This window comes from Bufo gargarizans, chromosome 3 (genome assembly GCF_014858855.1).
Source record: "Bufo gargarizans isolate SCDJY-AF-19 chromosome 3, ASM1485885v1, whole genome shotgun sequence".
NCBI lineage: Eukaryota > Metazoa > Chordata > Amphibia > Anura > Bufonidae > Bufo > Bufo gargarizans.
In genome coordinates, this window is record NC_058082.1 from 43,343,447 (window position 1) to 43,363,664 (window position 20,218).

Here is a 20,218-nt window from a genome sequence, read left to right on the forward strand (position 1 = left end):
CGTAATGCTGCCATATAGTGCCAAGATAATATTGCTACAGTATAATTAGCCCTTGTGATGCTGCCATATAGTGCCAAGATAATACTGCTACAGAATATACAGCTGGCATAATGCCACCTTATAGTTCCAAGATAATACTGCTACAGTATATATAGCCGGCGTAATGCCACCATATAGTGCCAAGATAATATTGCTACAGTATATACAGCCCGTGTAATGCCGCCATATAGTGCCAAAATAATATTGCCATAGTATTTACAGCCAACATAAGTACCACCATATAGTGCAAAGATAATACTACTGCAGTACATATAGTGGTGTAAGGTTTAGGAATGGAATTGCAATATTACGTGGGTTCTTTTGGTGAGATGCTGCATAACATTTGGGGCTAGATGGTGGTATTATGTGCGCTGTATATAGTAATATTATCTTAGCGCTGTATGGCACCATTATTTAGAATTTTTTGGGTAAAATTATCTTGGCACTTTGTGCTGGTGGTATGTGGACTGTATATGTCAGTATTATCTTGGTAATTTTTGGTGGTATAATGTGGACTGTATATGGCAATATTATCTTGGCATTATTTGGTAGTATTATGTGGGCTGTAAATGTAATAACAATATTATCTTGGCATTATATGGCAGTACCATACTGTAGCAATGGTGTCTTGGAACTATATGGCGGTATTACATGGGCTGTTTTTGCTGTAGCTATATTATCTTGGCACTCTATAGCGGTATTATGCAGAAAGTATATGGCAGTTTTGTCTTAGCAACTGTAGTGGTGGTGTGGGCTCAAATTAGAAGGCAAGTTGCATAAGATGTCAAGTATTGGACCATATATTTCTTGTTGTTAATGAGAGACAGCAGTCGGGCAGATACTTAAAAGGGTTCTCCGCTTTGGACACTGCCTACTTGTGGCGTCCCTTTAAAATAATTAGATCACAAAGTGGTCCTTCTGCTGGCACCTCCGGTGATCAGCTGTAATCTGTGAGCAGTGTTCAGTTTCCCTGCAGCGCCACCGCAGGAGAAGTTAAGTATTACACAGTCTCCATTCATATCAATTGGTAATGAAGGACAGGTCGGGTCCTCCAGAGCAAGAGACACTCTTTGTAACTCTCCACTAAGGCCAAGAGATGAGGATCCTGAACACTGGACCCCCTAATATTAACTCAGGATGTATGAAAAGGGGATCACTGTGATCTATGAACCAGGAAAATAATCACACAATTGTATCTCATGGTTCGATTTCTGTTCTTTGGTTTTCTAGATGAGATGGAGACGCCCTCCAGTGCCCTGGCCAGTGTGGTGCAGTATATCCCCCTGCAGCTCATGGAAGGCATCGTACGAAATTTGGCCAATTCAGACAGCGTGACCGACGCCCAGATGATGACCGCCATTAACAGGTAGAATTTACGCACCCAGAGGCGTAGACGTGTCACAGGGCTGAATGAATGAGACCCATCATTTTTTGGTTCAGAGGTAGATTCCTTAAAGGGGTATTCTCATCTGAGACATTAGTGGCATATTACTATGTCAGATAGATGCGGGTCCCAGAAGGGGCCCCCCGAGAGTGAAGGAGGGAGATCCGGTTGCGCTCGGCTATTTTCGGCAGCTCATTAAAAATTAATGGAGAGCGCACTGCGCAAGCGCAGCGGCCAGTCCATGCTGGGGGACAACCGGGCCCTCCATCCCTGTACAGTGCGAGACTTCAGTGCCAGGCGTGAATATGTTTTCAGTGCCTGGCCTGTCAGTCTTAGTGGTGGGGGCATGGGACAGCAGGCAGGGAGCAGAGCCTCTGGGTGCAACGGCATTGCCATTGTTGCACCCAGGTGCTTATTGGTGACAGCCCTTTAATGGAAGCATTACGGTCTATGTATTGTAGCAGCTTGTGGCCAATGCCACCATCAAAAATGAATTCACTACACAATGAAATGTATCACCTTCCAGCGGCCTCTAATGCCCCCTTCCCTGCCTGCAGGATCTCAGTAGATGTTCATGAACGTCCTCACTCCTTTAAAAAATCTATCTAGTGTAAGACAGCAAATGGAAAACATAGAGGGGGGGGGGGGGGGGGGGGGGGGGGAGATGCAGCTGCACATTCTCTCCCTCAGCGTGCCTGCGAGTCTGCATGCTGCGAGAGGGGAGGAGGAGCTGCAGGAGAGAGACATTTGGTTGGAAGGCTCCACCCACCCTGAAGACCCAACCCACTCAGCAGGCTCAGAGGGAGAAAAAGTGCAGGCAGAGGGAAGACGAAGGCATAAAATCTGATGGTTACGCTACAGTTTTGAGATTTCCAGTATCTTCTCTTTGCAGGATGATCGACTGGGTGTCATGGCCGCTTGGCAAGGACATAGACAAGTGGATTATCGCTTTGTTAAAGGGGCTCGCCGCTGTGAAGAAGTTCAGCATTCTGACCGAGGTTTCCCTATCAAAGATTCAAAAGGTCCAAACCTACAGCAAATATCGTGAATCTTCGGGGGGTTCTGGCGGTTTTCGTCATGTATAGTTGTTATTACGATGGGGTTTGTCTTAGTGGGGGTTAGAGAGCCCCCTGACGTGACACTTAGTGCATAATTCCCCATTTCAAATTTAAAAATTCCAGTTTTACGTTTCTGGGGGGGGGGGGGGGTGAACCCGTGGTGCGCGTGCCAGGAGTGATATCATGTTTCGGCATGTGCCACATCATGGGGGGACTGGAGGGTGGTGCGGATAGGAGGCTGTGAGCAACATCTGCAGTGACCTTGGGGGGGGGGGGGGGGGAGACGAGGATGGGAGGAGTGGTAGTGGCTAAGATGGTGATAGTAGTACTCACATTTCACGTTCTCTTGCTCCACCCTGGCGCTCCCTAGGACTGTGCAGTAACTGGAGGGCTCTCCCTTTCTTCTCTCAGGGCATACCCTGGTTAGGGTAGGGCTACACAGCGATTTTGGGCACGATATGTTGCACGCCCTTGTCACGCCCAAGTATCGCAGTGTGGCAGCCATAGGAATGAATGGGGTCGCAGCATGACTTGCACCGCGTGTTGCGGTCACAGAAAACGTGGAGTCTCACTGTGACCTTGGATTGTGGCTCTGGACAATTTGTTGACATCAAATTAACCCTTTATGCAATAATTAACCCTCTGGGGTACTGCACATCAAGAGAGCAACTGCAAGGACCACCAGACCAGGGCAAGAAGGGGCAGCGGAAGGGCCATTGTGGCAAAGGGGTTAGGTTAAGAAACTGGCATTGGCGGGGGGCCGTGTTTCAGTTTTCGCCTCAGGCAGCAGAAAGGCTAGGGGCACCCCTGGGCACAGTGACTATTTTCTCCCACCCTGGGTCAGCATTGATCAAGGAATTTATTATAGGGTTATAGGGGTTCCAACATAGGGGGTTTCTTTGGGTCCCCCCCACTGTTACGAGAGTCCTGTGGCAACCACTTTTTTGGGGGTACTCTTGAGGTCTATATTTTTGGGGCCCTGTGGCTGCCATTATTAAGGGGATCTTATGGTAGGTGTCTCATGTTACCATTTCGTGTTCATTTTTGGGGCACAGAAAATTCCAGTAAAACATTCCCAGTGGGCTCTGGTTCACCTTGCGGAGATTCAGCTCGTATAGTCTCCCAGGCAAGGCTCCCTGGGAAAAACGTATGCAAATTAGCTCTGCAGCGCCACCTAGTGGTAGCTAAGTCCAGGTCCAACCGATTACACTGCACCGAGCTGTATGGCTGTGTGAGCAGGACTAGGTCAAGATGGGTTCCCAGCCTCTGAATATATATGTAAAATATTTGAAGCGGCTCCTGTCCGCAGCTTTTAGGTTTCCTGTGATTTCGACGCCCCTGATTCAGGTAACATTTGGCTCTCGTTTCAGGTGTTCTCAAAGCTGCTGTACCCGGTGGTGCGAGAGGCGGCGCTGTCCGTCCTCAGGTACATGCTGCTGAGTTTTCAGCACTCGCCCGATGCGTTTCACTTGGTAAGAGTCAGATTCATTTCGCCAATACGTACACAGTTTCCTGATCGTGTGCCGAGTGTGCAAAAGTATTAGCCCCCTTAGTTAAAGGGACGGTCCCATCAGGCTTCTATGGTCGCGCTGTGTCCTGCAACAAGCCTGGGCTAATAGAGGGCGTGCCCCTCTGTGATAACCATAGGGGCTGATGGTGAGTGGTCGTCCTGATGCCACCTCCCCTACCTAAATGCAACGTGGGTAACCTTATAATTGAACAGTTCAGGTCTCTAATAGACTTTATGTTTCAGTTCTTCACCATTTTCATGATACCTGCTTGCTGTCAGTTAGGCTACTTTCACACTAGCGTTGTTTGAATCCGGCGTTCAATTCCGTCACCAGAACTGCCCGCCAGATCCGGAAAAACGTGTGAAAACGGATTACATTTGAATCCTGATCAGAATTCTGATCACAATGAAAAAATGCATTGAAAAAAACTGAACTTTAACTTTTTTTTTCACATTTTTCGGGTTTAACATGCAAAAGCCGGATCCGGTTTGACGGAACACACGGCGCCGGATCAGGCGTTAATGCAAGTCAATGGGAAAAAGGCCAGATCCGGCGTTCAGTCAAAGTGTTCCAGATTTTTGGCCGGAGGTAAAGATACAACAAGAGAGCACCCTTGTTAGGGCTCTTTCACACCTGCGTTCAACGGAACTCTATGCCGGAAGAATCCTGATCAGTTTTATCCTAATGCATTCTGAATGGAGTGAAATCCGTTCAGGATGCATCAGGAACGTTTTTTGGCCGGAGAAAATACCGCAGCATGCTGCGCTTTTTGCTCCGGCCAAAAATCCTGAACACTTGCCGCAAGGCCGGATCCGGAATTAATGCCCATTGAAAGGCATTGATCCGGATCCGGCCTTAAGCTAAACGTTGTTTCGGCGCATTGCCGGATCCGACGTTTAGCTTTTTTAGAGTGGTTACCATGGCTGCCGGGACGCTAAAGTCCTGGCAGCCATGGTAAAGTGGAGCGGGGAGCGGGGGAGCAGCATACTTACCATCCGTGTGGCTCCCGGGGCGCTCCAGAGTGACGTCAGGGCGCCCCAGGCGCATGGATGACGTGATCGCATGGCACGTCATCCATGCGCATGGGGCGCTCTGACGTCACTCTGGAGCACCCCTGTAAGTATACCGCTCCCCCGCTCCTACTATGGCAACCAGGACTTTAATAGCGTCCTGGCTGCCATAGTAACACTGAAAGCATTGTGAAGACGGATCCGTCTTCAAATGCTTTCAGTTCACTTGCGTTTTTCCGGATCCGGCGTGTAATTCCGGCAAGTGGAGTACACGCCGGATCCGGACAACGCAAGTGTGAAAGAGGCCTTAGTAACCCCGTATACAGCTAGTGCTGCTCCCAGTGGATACAATTGTATCCAGTCTAGACAACACATCAGCACAAATCTCTGGTGGTTTGTTACAATGTATCAGTCTGCAGTCCGGCTCACAGAGCATTGTCTAGTTTGGATACAGTTGTATCCACTTCTGAGCTAAGAGCAGCACTAGCTGACTACCTTTGAATGGAAACAAGGATGTTCTCATTTACTGACAGCAAGCAGAGATCTTGAAAATGATGAAGAATTAAAGTATACAGTGTATTTAATATTTTTTTTAAAAGAAGACCCCTATGCGAGAGATGTACAGATCCAGAATAACCCCCGGTGGCGGCATCCTCTTGTCTTGCAGATCGTTCCTCACATCCCGCAGATGGTTTCCTGCCTCTCCAACGAGGGTACAAATTCGGCCTCCAGCTGCCTGGAGCAGTTGGCGGAGCTCGTCCACTGCATGGTCTTCCGCTTCTCCGGGTATCCAGATCTGTATGAACCAGTCATGGAAGCGATAAAGGTGGGGGACGGGAAATATGCCACGCAGCAGATATGCCCATGTTCTCCTGAACCAGGAGTTCAAAAAGTTTCCACCGTTTCAGTTTTTTTCTCCTGTTTTATGTAAATAAGGCCTCATGCACACGACAGTATTTTTTTGCGGTCCGCAAAACGGGGTTCCGTTGTTCCGTGATCCGTTTCCGTGTGTCTTCCTTTATTTTTGGAGGATCACCAGACATGAAGGAAAGTAAAAAAAAATCTAAGTCAAGTTTGCCATGCAAATGATAGGGAAAAAAAACGGACGCGGACGCGCAGATGACAATCTTGTGTGCCTCTGTGTTTTTTCACGGGCCCATTGACTTGAATGGGTCCGTGAACCGTTGTCCGTTAAAAAATCAGAACAGGTCATATTTTTTTCTCGGACTGGAAACAGGGATCACGGACGCGGATGACAAACGGTGCATTAGCCGAGTTTTCCATGGACCCATTGAAAGTCAACGGGTCCGCAGAAAATCACGGAAAACGGACACGGGACACAACAACGGCCGTGTGCATGAGGCCTAAAGTTCATGCTTTGTATCAATGTTAACTTTCTAATAGACTTCATGGTCCAGTTCTTCACCGCTTTCTGTCAGTGAATAGACACACATCATCCTGCTCAGGCTTGTTCGGTGCATGTAGGACGTGGTCAGGACAGTAAGTTTCCACTGGCTGACAGCAGGCAGTGATCTAGAAAATGGTGAGGAATTGGAATACAAAAGGATAATCGAAAGTTGCAGAATTTTTTAGTGAATAAAAAGTCCCTGTAATTAAAATAAACCCTTTGATACGTCATAGAGATATATCAAAGGTTTAAATCGGTGGCAGAGTCCAAGGTATGAGACCCCCACCGATAATAGAATGGGGTCCCATGTCCACTCCATATCAGTGGGTTGAGTACAGCACTTCCCATAGAGAATGAATGGAGTGGTCATGCTCGACTGCTGCTCCATTTAAAGGAGGGGACACAGGACCCCCCTGTTTATATGATCATTGGGGGTCCCAGCAGTCAGACCCCCATTGATCAGACACTTATCCACTATGGAGAGAGGTTAAATTTATATCTTGGGACGACCCCGTTAATGATGTCTTTTTATGGCGCTGTAGAATAAGCCCTGCGTCCTGCGCCGCTAGAGCAGTGGTCGGGTTTCTGATGACATCCTTGCTCCTGCTCTAACGTCCAGGATTGGAAGAACCTCTGATCCTGATAGTTTAACCCTTTGATTGTCCTATCCAAGAATGACCATGACATAATCAAGGGAGTCTTCCCCTTCAGCTGAGGACTTGGCAACCCCCATACAGTGAGTCCTGGGGAATGCGTTATGTACGTTTTTGTTTTCGCAGCCAATAAAAAAATCTTCTGTCCCCATGCCCCCAAGAAGCCCGGTCATTAGGGGTTAAATGACGGTGGCGATGCCCCTGAATCTCTTGAAGGTGGGGGCATTTACAACATGGGAAGTATTACTACAATGGCTTCTAAGTTCCGGGTGGTGGTCTCAGTCTAGTAATGGGGGTCTCTGACTGCATGTTCTTCTCTCTGGCAGAAGTTACCAGTCCCCAATGAAGATCGAATAAAACAGCTTCTGGGGCAGAACGCGTGGACCTCCCAGAAGAACGAGCTGGCGCCATATTACCCCAGACTGGTATCCAAGTCAGACACTGGGAAGATCGGCCTGGTGAACCTGGGGAACACCTGCTACATGAACAGCATCCTGCAGGCCTTGTTTATGGCTTCAGAGTAAGTGTGGCCCCAATGGCACAAGGTTCCTCTCTGAGCAGGTCCATGATGTCCACGTGAACTGAGGAGCAGCACAGCTGACGGCCTCCTCTCCATACTGATGGACTCCACCCTATAGGCAGCATGCAATTGCCCCATTATGGCACCCTGACTCCTCTCTTAAGTACCCCCATAACCTACACATTACTTGTTATTGATACTTTCCATGGAGGGGGCGCTCTGATATTCACCTTAAGGGAAGAGGTCAACAGCATGTTACAGATGTAGCAGAGCTGGATTGGTGATCTTACCCTTGGCATTATTGATTTCTGTCAATTAGTTACGATCGTGGAATCCTATCAGCGCCAGTTTTAGTGGGTGGTCAATGCCCAGAGCCCCTAAGAAGTCCAGGGGCAAGCTACCCCACTATATGGTGGTATTATTTAGGAACTGAATTGCAGTATTATGTTGAGTTATATGGCAATATTATGTAAGCTCTATCTGGACACTGCATATCATTGGGGGCTAGACGAGGGTGTTATGTGGGCTGTATATGGCAATATTATCTAGGTACTGTATGGTGGTATTATAGTGGCTGTATATGGCGGTATCATTCTAATTGTTAAAGCCATTCGGATGACTCCTGAAACATCTTCAAGACAAAATGCAAGTCCAGTTGCTGTGACTACGGTAGCATACACACAACCATATCCGCTTTGCGATCTGGAAAACACGGATGCCAGCCGTGTGTCTTTTTTTGCGTATCAGCAATGAATGTTTCCGCATCCGACCCGCAAAAAATGCGCTTTGGATGCGGACAGAAAATATGGTCGTGGGAATGTTCCCTAAAGGTACGTTCACATCTGTGGCATGCCTGAGCCGGTACAAATGCTGGCTGTCACCTGGACAAAAAACATTGCATCTGTTTTTTGTCCGGTTGAAATACGGCATTTATGCAGGAAATCGGTGAACTGTAAAATACTGCAATGCCGGATCCTGCGAAATCAGACAGGCCGCTCTTTGCTGGAACAGCGTTCCAGGTCCATTGCCGCAGATCTGAATTTACCCTTATCCTTACTGATATACCAAATCCTGGTCGAATGAGAAATTTCACCAACACATGGCCCACATACCGTAATATAGTGACATACAGTCAGCTCCACAAATATTGGGACAGCGACACAATTCTGACATTTTTGGCTCTACACACCACCACAATGGATTTGAAATGAAACGAACAAGATGAGCTTTACCTGCAGACTGTCAGCTGTAATCTGAGGTATTTACATCCAAATCAGGTGAACGGTGCAGGAATTACAGCAGTTTGCATATGTGCCTCCCACTTGTTAAGGGACCAGAAGTAATGGGACAATTGGCTTCCCAGCTGTTCCATGGCCGGTGTGTGTTATTCCCTCATTATCCCAATTACAATGAGCAGATAAAAGGTCCAGAGTTAATTTCCAGTCTGCTATTTGCATTTGGAATCTGTTGCTGTCAACTCTCAAGATGAGATCCAAAGAGCTGTCACTATCAGTGAAGCCATCATTAGGCTGAAAAAACACAACAAACCCATCAGAGAGATAGCAAAAACATTAGGCGCGGCCAAAACAACTGTTTGGAACATTCTTAACCACTTAAGGACCACAGGTTTTTACCCCCCTAGTGACCAGGCCCTTTTTTACAAATCGGCACTCCACAACTTTCACCGTTTATCGCTCGGTCATGCAACTTACCACCCAAATGAATTTTGCCTCCTTTTCTTCTCACTAATAGAGCTTTCATTTGGTGGTATTTCATTGCTGCTGACATTTTTACTTTTTTTGTTATTAATCAAAATTTAACGATTTTTTTGCAAGAAAATTACATTTTTCACTTTCAGTTGTAAAATTTTGCAAAAAAAACGACATCCATATATAAATTTTTCGCTAAATTTATTGTTCTACATGTCTTTGATAAAAAAAAATGTTTGGGTAAAAAAAAAATGGTTTGGGTAAAAGTTATAGCGTTTACAAACTATGGTACAAAAATGTGAATTTCCGCTTTTTGAAGCAGCTCTGACTTTCTGAGCACCTGTCATGTTTCCTGAGGTTCTACAATGCCCAGACAGTACAAACACCCCACAAATGACCCCATTTCGGAAAGTAGACACCCTAAGGTATTCACTGATGGGCATAGTGAGTTCATAGAACTTTTTATTTTTTGTCACAAGTTAGCGGAAAATTATGATTTTTTCTTTTTTTTTCTTACAAAGTCTCATATTCCACTAACTTGTGACAAAAAACAAAAACTTCCATGAACTCACTATGCCCATCACAAAATACCTTGGGGTGTCTTCTTTCCAAAATGGGGTCACTTGTGGGGTAGTTATACTGCCCTGGCATTCTAGGGGCCCAGATGCGTGAGAAGAAGTTTGCAATCAAAATCTGTAAAAAATGACCTGTGAAATCCGAAAGGTGCACTTTGGAATGTGGGACCCTTTGCCCACCTAGGCTGCAAAAAAGTGTCACATATGTGGTATCGCCGTACTCAGGAGAAGTTGGGGAATGTGTTTTGGGGTGTCATTTTACATATACCCATGCTGGGTGAGATAAATATATTGGTCAAATGCCAACTTTGTATAAAATAAATGGGAAAAGTTGTCTTTTGACGAGATATTTATCTCACCCAGCATGGGTATATGTAAAATGATACCCCAAAACACATTACCTAACTTCTCCTGAGTACGGCGATACCAGATGTGTGACACTTTATTGCAGCCTAGGTGGGCAAAGGGGCCCACATTCCAAAGTGCACCTTTCGGATTTCACCGGTCATTTTTTACAGATTTTGATTGCAAACTTCTTCTCATGCATCTGGGCCCCTAGAATGCCAGGGCAGTATAACTACCCCACAAGTGACCCCATTTTGGAAAGAAGGCACCCCAAGGTATTTTGTGAGGGGTATGGTGAGTTTATGGAATTTTTTATTTTTTGTTACAAGTTAGTGGAATATGAGACTTTGTAAGGAAAAAAAATAAAATAAAAAATCATCAGTTTCCGCTAACTTGGGACAAAAAATAAAAAATTCTAGGAACTCAACATACCCCTCACGGAATACCTTGGGGTGTCTTCTTTCCAAAATGGGGTCACTTGTGGGGTTGTTATACTGCCCTGGCATTCTAGGGGCCCTAATGTGTGAGAAGAAGTTTGAACTCAAAATCTGAAAAAAATGACCTGTGAAATCCTAAAGGTGCTCTTTGGAATGTGGGCCCCTTTGCCCACCTAGGCTGCAAAAAAGTGTCACACATCTGGTATCGCCGTACTCAGGAGAAGTTGGGGAATGTGTTTTGGGGTGTCATTTTACATATACCCATGCTGGGTGAGATAAATATATTGGTCAAATGCCAACTTTGTATAAAATAAATGGGAAAAGTTGTCTTTTGACGAGATATTTATCTCACCCAGCATGGGTATTTGTAAAATGACACCCCAAAACACATTGCCTAACTTCTCCTGAGTACGGCGATACCAGATGTGTGACACTTTTTTGCAGCCTAGATGCGCAAATGGGCCCACATTCCAAAGAGCACCTTTAGGATTTCACCGGCCATTTTTTACAGATTTTGATTTCAAACTACTTACCACACATTTGGGCCCCTAAATTGCCAGGGCAGCATAACTACCCCACAAGTGACCCCATTTTGGAAAGAAGGCACCCTAAGGTATTTCGTGAGGGGTATGGTGAGTTTATGGAATTTTTTATTTTTTGTCACAAGTTAGTGGAATATGAGACTTTGTAAGAAAAATAAAATCAAAAAAAAATCATCAGTTTCCGCTAACTTGGGACAAAAAATAAAAAATTCTAGGAACTCAACATACCCCTCACGGAATACCTTGGGGTGTCTTCTTTCCAAAATGGGGTCACTTGTGGGGTTGTTATACTGCCCTGGCATTCTAGGGGCCCTAATGTGTGAGAAGAAGTTTGAACTCAAAATCTGTAAAAAATGACCTGTGAAATCCTAAAGGTGCTCTTTGGAATGTGGGCCCCTTTGCCCACCTAGGCTGCAAAAAAGTGTCACACATGTGGTATCGCCGTACTCAGGATAAGTTGGGGAATGTGTTTTGGGGTGTCATTTTACATATACCCATGCTGGGTGAGAGAAATATCTCTGCAAAAGACAACTTTTCCCATTTTTTTTATACAAAGTTGGCATTTGACCAAGATATTTCTCTCACCCAGCATGGGTATATGTAAAATGACACCCCAAAACACATTGCCCAACTTCTCCTGAGTACGGCGATACCACATGTGTGACACTTGTTTGCAGCCTAGATGCGCAAAGCGGCCCAAATTCCTTTTAGGAGGGCATTTTTTGACATTTGGATCCCAGACTTCTTCTCACGCTTTCGGGCCCCTAAAAAGCCAGGGCAGTATAAATACCCCACATGTGACCCCATTTTGGAAAGAAGACACCCCAAGGTATTCAATCAGGGGCATGGCGAGTTCATAGAAAATTATTTTATGGGCACAAGTTAGCGGAAATTTTTTATTTTTTTGTTTTTTCTCACAAAGTCTCCCTTTCCGCTAACTTGGGACAAAAATGTCAATCTTTCATGGACTCAATATGCCCCTCACGGAATACCTTGGGGTGTCTCCTTTCCGAAATGGGGTCACATGTGGGGTATTTATACTGCCCTGGCATTTTAGGGGCCCTAAAGCGTGAGAAGAAGTCTGGAATATAAATGTCTAAAAATTTTTACGCATTTGGATTCTGTGAGGGGTATGGTGAGTTCATGTGAGATTTTATTTTTTGACACAAGTTAGTGGAATATGAGACTTTGTAAGAAAAAATAAAATAAAAAAATATTTCCGCTAACTTGGGCCAAAAAAATGTCTGAATGGAGCCTTACAGGGGGGTGATCAATGACAGGGGGGTGATCAATGACAGGGGGTGATCAGGGAGTGTATATGGGGTGATCACCCCCCTTTTACTGATCACCCCCCTGTAAGGCTCCATTCAGACGTCCGTATGTGTTTTGCGGATCCGATCCATAGATGCGTGGATCCGTAAAACACATACAGACGTCTGAATGGAGCCTTACAGGGGGTGATCATCCCATATAGACTCCCTGATCACCCCCCTGTAAGGCTCCATTCAGACGTCCGTATGTGTTTTGCGGATCCGATCCATGGATGCATGGATCCGTAAAACACATACGGGCGTCTGAATGGAGCCTTACAGGGGGGTGATCAATGACAGGGGGTGATCAGGGAGTGTATATGGGGTGATCACCCCCCTGTCACTGATCACCCCCCTGTAAGTCTCCATTCAGACGTCCGTATGTGTTTTGCGGATCCGATCCATAGATGCGTGGATGCGTAAAACACATACGGGCTTCTGAATGGAGCCTTACAGGGGGTGATCATCCCATATAGACTCCCTGATCACCCCCCTGTAAGGCTCCATTCAGACGTCCGTATGCGTTTTGCGGATCCGATCCATGTATCCGTATATCCGTAAAACACATACGGACATCTGAATGGAGCCTTACAGGGGGGTGATCAATGACAGGGGGGTGATCAGGGAGTCTATATGGAGTGATCAAGGGTTCATAAGGGGTTAATAAGTGACAGGGGGGGGGTGTAGTGTAGTGGTGTTTGGTGCTACTTTACTGACCTACCTGTGTCCTCTGGTGGTCGATCCAAACAAAAGGGACCACCAGAGGACCAGGTAGCAGGTATATTAGACGCTGTTATCAAAACAGCGTCTAATATACCTGTTAGGGGTTAAAAAAATCACATCTCCAGCCTGCCAGCGAGCGATCGCCGCTGGCAGGCTGGAGATCCACTCGCTTACCTTCCGTTCCTGTGAACGCGCGCGCCTGTGTGCGCGCGTTCACAGGAAATCTCGGCTCACGCGAGATGACGCCAATCGGCGTTAGTGTAGCCTGGGAGAGCCGCCGCAATGACGCCTTTCGGCGTTAGCGTGGCGGCAAGCGGTTAAAAAGAAGGAACGCACCGGTGAGCTCAGCAACACCAAAAGACCCGGAAGACCACGGAAAACAACTGTGGTGGATGACCGAAGAATTCTTTCCCTGATGAAGAAAACACCTTCACAACAGTTGGCCAGATCAAGAGCACTCTCTAGGAGGTAGGTGTATGTGTGTCAAAGTCAACAATCAGGAGAAGACTTCACCAGAGTGAGTACAGAGGGTTCTCCACAAGATGTAAACCATTGGTGAGCCTCAAAAACAGGAAGGCCGGATTAGAGTTTGCCAAACGACATCTAAAAAAGCCTTCACAGTTCTGGAACAACATCCTATGGACAGATGAGACCAAGATCAACTTGTACCAGAGTGATGGGAAGAGAAGAGTATGGAGAAGGAAAGGAACTGCTCATGGTCCTAAGCATACCACCTCATCAGTGAAGCATGGTGGCGGTAGTGTCATGGCGTGGGCATGTATGGCTGCCAATGGAACTGCTTCTCTTGTATTTATTGATGATGTGACTGCTGACAGAAGCAGCAGGATGAATTCTGAAGGGTTTCGGGCAATATTATCTGCTCATATTCAGCCAAATGCTTCAGAACTCATTGGACGGCGCTTCACAGTGCAGATGGACAATGACCCAAAGCATACTGCAACCCTGGGTTCAGACCTGAGCGTTTTACAGCGCGTTCCTACACGCTGTAAAACGCACAACAGGCAAGAACCAATGATTCCCTATGGGAATGGTTCTCACCTGGGCGTTTTACAGCGCGTACGATCGCACTGTAAAACGCCCGACGCTCAAACAAGTGCTTGAGCTTTTTTTTGGGCGTTTGTCGCGTGTTCCCGCACATAGATATTCGGGAACGCGCGACAATGTGTGCACGCCTGTCTCTGTATGCGCGATTGTAAACGCCCGTACAATCGCGCATACCGAGCGCTTGTTTCAGAACGCTCAGGTCTGAACCCCCTGCAAAAGCAACCAAAGAGTTTTTTAAGGGAAAGAAGTGGAATGTTCTGCAATGGCCGAGTCAATCCCCGGACCTGAATCCGATTGAGCTGCATTTCACTCGCTGAAGACAAAACTGAAGGGAAAATGCCCCAAGAACAAGCAGGAACTGAAGACAGTTGCAGTAGAGGCCTGGCAGAGCATCACCAGGGATGAGACCAGCGTCTGGTGATGTCTATGCGTTCCAGACTTCAGGCTGTAATTGACTGCAAAGGATTTGCAACCAAGTATTAAAAAGTGAAAGTTTGATTTATGATTATTATTCTGTCCCATTACTTTTGGTCCCTTAACAAGTGGGAGGCACATATGCAAACTGCTGTAATTCCTGCACCGTTCACCTGATTTGGATGTAAATACCTCAAATTACAGCTGACAGTCTGCAGGTAAAGCACATCTTGTCCGTTTCATTTCACATCCATTGTGGTGGTGTATAGATCCAAACATGTTAGAATTGTGTCCATGTCCCAATATTTATGGACCTGACTGTATGCAGCCCCCATAATACCACCATATAATGCTGAGATAATATTGCCATACATAGCCCACATAATACTGACAATACTAGCGTATACCACACAAATAATACCACACTATAGCAACATATACTGCCATATATAACAAACATAATACTGCCATATAATGCCAAGATAATATTGCCATACATAGCCCATGTAATGCATACATAGACCAAGACAATGCTAACGTATACCGCACATACAACACCACAATATAGTACCAGGATATACTGCCATTTATAACAAAGTAATACTGCCATCTAATGCTAAGGTAATATTGCCATACATAGTCCACATAATATCATTCCAAGGCAATACTGAAATATACAGCCTACATAATACTGTCATATAGTGACGAGATGATAGTGCCATATATAGCACACATCATACTTCCATACAATGCTGCCATACAGAGCCCACATAATGCTGCCACATAGTGGCAGAAATAACAATGGATACAGTCAGATGACTAGGGCAACGTCTTAAAGAGAAAATACAGCAAGTCCAGTTTTTGTGGCACCATATGGTGGCGTTATGTGACCTGATATTAGAAGAAAGACTTCAACTGGGCGCTTGCCTTAATTTCCCAGTGTCAATGGCGGGGGTGAGGGGTAGCAGGTTTACCAATAAGTCCTGCACCAACAGTTTTTGCATGTCCTATGCTGGAGCTTCTGACACCCCATGCAGCACATCTGGTATTGGGCCCTCCTCATCGCTGTATACCCCTGCCTTATATTACCCCAAGCCAGTCCTCAAGAACCGTGACCCCAGGAGGGTAAAAAAACAGCCATATGCCTTTAAATAGTCTCCAGCATGACTTACTTGTACTGAAAATAGCATCATGGATTCTACCAGCAGGAAGACCCCCCCCCCCCCCCTTTATGACTGCCGCAGGCTGTCAGGACATGATGGGAGTTGTAGTCTAATGATTGCTGAAGAGGCACAGTTTGGGATTGGGAACCAGCGCTGTAGAGGGTGCAGAGATTGCATTATGCTCTGAGGTCAAGAACCGCTGTGTAAAAATGCAATAAGAACTGCACCTAAACCGCATTGTGTGAATAGACCCTAAGGCCTACATGGAATAGGATATCTGAAGTCCAGCTCAGCTCATGGTCATGAGGCAGTAAAGGAATGTCCATATGTAGCGGCTGCAGTCAGCAGGGTCCGGCAGGCTGTTCCGTGCTAACACTAGCCCACGAGTGCCACCAGAAGTCCCCTCCGGCCCTATTCATATTAATGGGGACGGGTCGGAGATGTGGCCGCAGCACGGCAAACATGTTCAGAGGCGGCCAGATAAAAACCGCCGGACCCTGCTAACGCTAGTGTGAAAGTAGCCTAAAACCGCATCATGACTGCATATGACTGACTGCACAGCAGCCGCATTGTAAACCACATCATGCGGTTTTAACAGAACTGAAGAAGAGTGAAGAAAGGGTAAACGGACACGGTCGTGTGCATGAGGCCTTATGACTAGACCCGTTTGACTCCAGTGGGATCTCTTCTCAGTTTCAGGCACTCGGTTCTCTGTTTACGAGACAGCAGCTCCCAACCCCTGATGATGAAGCTGCAGCATGTGTTTGCTTTTCTAGAGCACAGCCAGGTGAGTGCAGCTCTGGAGTATAATGCAGGATTTAACTCAGGATCAGTACAGGATAAGTAATGTATGTACACAGTGACTCCACCAGCAGAATAGTGAGTGCAGCTCTGGAGTATAATGCAGGATTTAACTCAGGATCAGTACAGGATAAGTAATGTATGTACACAGTGACTGCACCAGCAGAATAGTGAGTACAGCTCTGGAGTATAATACAGGCTGTAACTCAGGATCAGTACAGGATAAGTAATGTATGTACACAGTGACTGCACCAGCAGAATAGTGAGTGCAGCTCTGGAGTATAATACAGGATGTAACTCAGGGTCAGTATAGGATAAGTAATGTAATGTATGTACACAGTGACTCCACCAGCAGAATAGTGAGGGCAGCTCTGGAGTATAATACAGGATGTAACTCAGGATCAGTACAGGATAAGTAATGTAATGTATGTACACAGTGACTCCACCAGCAGAATAGTGAGTGCAGCTCTGGAGTATAATACAGGATGTAACTCAGGATCAGTACAGGATAAGTAATGTATGTACACAGTGACTGCACCAGCAGAATAGTGAGGGCAGCTCTGGAGTATAATACAGGATGTAACTCAGGATCAGTACAGGATAAGTAATGTAATGTATGTACACAGTGACTCCACCAGCAGAATAGTGAGTGCAGCTCTGGAGTATAATACAGGATGTAACTCAGGATCAGTATGTACACAGTGACTCCACCAGCAGAATAGTAAGTGCAGCTCTGGAGTATAATACAGGATTACTTATCAGTACAGGATAAGTAATGTATGTACACAGTGACTGCACCAGCTGAATAGTGAGTGCAGCTCTGGAGTATAATGCAGGATCAGTTCAGTAAATCCTTGTGTGCTTCACTTTGGCTAACCTAAAAGGGTCCTGAGCCGGAGAATCTCTGTCTATTATGTCTATATACTCTGACGATCACATGGACAAATCATTTAAAGCATTGTTAATAAGTTTATAGAGTCAGTGATTTGTAAGTGGCTGATGTTTTATTCATATAGCGCCCAGCTATCTCACCTGAAAGTTTCCTGGCATCATTTTGGCCTCCTTGGTTTACACCTGGTGTGCAGCAGGACTGCTCAGAGTATCTGAAATATCTACTAGATCGGTGAGTCAACTGCTGAAAGTCCAGTTTGTAGTTCACTGTTTTTGTGAGGCTGATGCTTTCTTTTGCCATGAAGATAAGTGGTGACAGATGAGTTCGGCGGCTGTTTATTTCTTCTCGTTAGAGATTGCATGCTCCACCACTGTCCCTTACAAATGGAGGAAATGGTACCCCCACCCTCGTGAGGAGTGAGGGTCTCAGCTGTCAGATCCTCGCCACTAATCAGAAGCTGTTCAGCTAAAAAGTGTAGTTATTGCTGTAATGATAGCCCATAGAGGATGACATAGCCAAGCCTACTACTACTACTACGTTACTCCTGGACATACTTTTGACCTCTGTCTAAAGCTCTGAAAATTTCCGGTGTGATGTTTCTTTATTTTTCTCCCCCAAGGCTTCATGAAGAGGAAAAAACAGGCAAAAGAATATCCCAAGCTCTCGCCCAGACCAACTGCAGTTTCCAAGTGAAGAAAACAATCTTGGGCAACAGAACATTGGTGGAGAAGATGTTTGGCGGTCGAATAGTCACTAAAATTCGGTGCCTGAAGTGTCACAGTACCTCAGCCAGAGAGGAGGCTTTCACTGACTTATCTCTAGCTTTCCCACCACGAGATGACTCAAAAACAAAGCTTCCCAAGTCTGCCATGTCTTCTGGTGTGTCACTTAGAGATACAGGGCCCAAAAATCTTGAAGGCCAAGACCAGCAGCCAACAAGTTCTCCGCAACATGGAACATGGAAACCAAAAGCCAATGAAGACCAAGGGAAAGTAATACCTGTCAAATTATCAGACAAAGAACATTCCCAAGACAAAGATGAGAACAATTGTTCCTTGCCTGGAAGCCACGACTCGGTCGCTTCTTCGGAGTTGAAGAAATGTTCCCTTACCCTATCAGACTTGATCAACCATTTCTTATGCCCTGAGATGCTGACTGAAGATAATCAGTATCGATGTGAAACATGTTCCTCCTTACAAGATGCCGAGAAGGTGGTGGAGCTCACCACAGGTCCACAGTACCTGATCTTGACTTTGCTAAGGTTTTCTTTCGACTTGAAGGCCATGAGAAGGAGGAAGATCTTAGACAATGTGTCCATTCCCTTGATGCTAAAATTACCAGTGCAAATCAATCCTCATCGGTCGGAGAACGGCTGTATAGAAAGTAGTAGTAGTAGTAGATCCACCTCGGCCGACGTCTGTCAGTCCTCCACCTATGACTTGTGCACAGTTATCGTGCACTCTGGACTGTCTTCAGAAAGTGGACATTATTATTGCTACTCCAGGGACTGCATGGACAGAGATGGTCATAAGCCACCCATTACCGGGATGAAGAAGTTTGCAAGCGACAAACATCTAGACATGGAGATCCAGTGGTATCTGTTTAACGACACCAGAGTCTCCTTCTCATCCTTTGAATCTGTCAGCAACATCACTTCCTTCTTCCCCAAGGATACGGCCTATGTTTTGTTCTACAGACATCGGACTCAAGGCCAAACGGGCTCTGATCTAGATTCACGGTCATCGAAGTCACACGGAGATTCTGCTCTCAGCAAGGAACTCATGGAAGCCATCTCCAAGGACAACATCCAGTATCTACAGGTCAGTTTAGAAATGATTGATGTGAAGGTGGGTTTAATGTATTGAATATTTGGTGGGGGATGGGTGTTGAGTCCTTAATGCCATACAGTGCTACCTACAGTAAATGCAATGAAGCACGTTTGAGTCCAAAAAGAAAGGATGTGGTGGGGGACGACAGGCTGGTGGGTCCTTAGGATGGTTGTCCTGCACCCAGCCTTATTATGATTATATATGTTTTATTTTTTCTAAAAGGAGCAAGAAAAGGAAGCAAGGAACAGGGCGGCTTATATCTCTCCTCTGCTGAAGTCCCCTCTGTGGTGGCAGGACTTTGACAAGGACAGTGATGATGACAGTTCTGCGGGTGGTCTGGGATCCGCCGCTGGTGGTTCCTCCGGTTCCTTTCATGGTCTCGTGTTTTAGAAGCTTCAGGTGCACGTGATACTCTTCTGATTGTAGAGATGCAAAAAAGCAGCAGTTACCCCCCCCCCCCCCCCCCCGATCCCCGAGCGAAGTGTATCCAACACATACCGTACTCTGCAGATTTATTCAGCCACAAACCCAGATCCATCGGCCAAGTGTAAAGCTGCATGGTCCGCAGATATCCCATATAAGCCTGTGTATCTAAGGTCTACAAGATACATTTCCTTTGAGTGTATCTAAGCAGAGTTTAGATGCCGAGTATGGAGGGAGGGAGACCCTTTGTGGCTTAAAAACTGTAAAAAATAAAAATGGTAGTAAATGATTTGCGCATCCACAAGCCTCCAACGGCAAGTCCCTGCTGCAATAAAAACTTCAAGTCCACCGCTCATGTCAAGTTCAATCATTTCTTATTTATAGCCGCAGAACAGCAACCTTCAGTT

At 45.9% G+C, this 20,218-nt stretch overlaps 1 protein-coding gene across 1 annotated transcript in view; it reads left to right on the forward strand.

The window, feature by feature from the left end:
- Window positions 1-19,829, forward strand: part of USP35 (ubiquitin specific peptidase 35) — a 29,588-nt gene extending 9,759 nt beyond the window's left edge. The window contains exons 4-12 of the mRNA XM_044287065.1: window positions 1,270-1,405; window positions 2,316-2,445; window positions 3,852-3,953; window positions 5,670-5,828; window positions 7,390-7,583; window positions 16,560-16,653; window positions 17,684-17,790; window positions 18,179-19,379; window positions 19,611-19,829. Of these exons, the coding sequence (XP_044143000.1) occupies window positions 1,270-1,405; window positions 2,316-2,445; window positions 3,852-3,953; window positions 5,670-5,828; window positions 7,390-7,583; window positions 16,560-16,653; window positions 17,684-17,790; window positions 18,179-19,379; window positions 19,611-19,778 (2,291 nt within the window). The 3' untranslated portion in view covers window positions 19,779-19,829. The remainder of the gene's footprint in view (window positions 1-1,269; window positions 1,406-2,315; window positions 2,446-3,851; window positions 3,954-5,669; window positions 5,829-7,389; window positions 7,584-16,559; window positions 16,654-17,683; window positions 17,791-18,178; window positions 19,380-19,610) is intronic.
- Window positions 19,830-20,218: the final 389 nt, after the last annotated feature.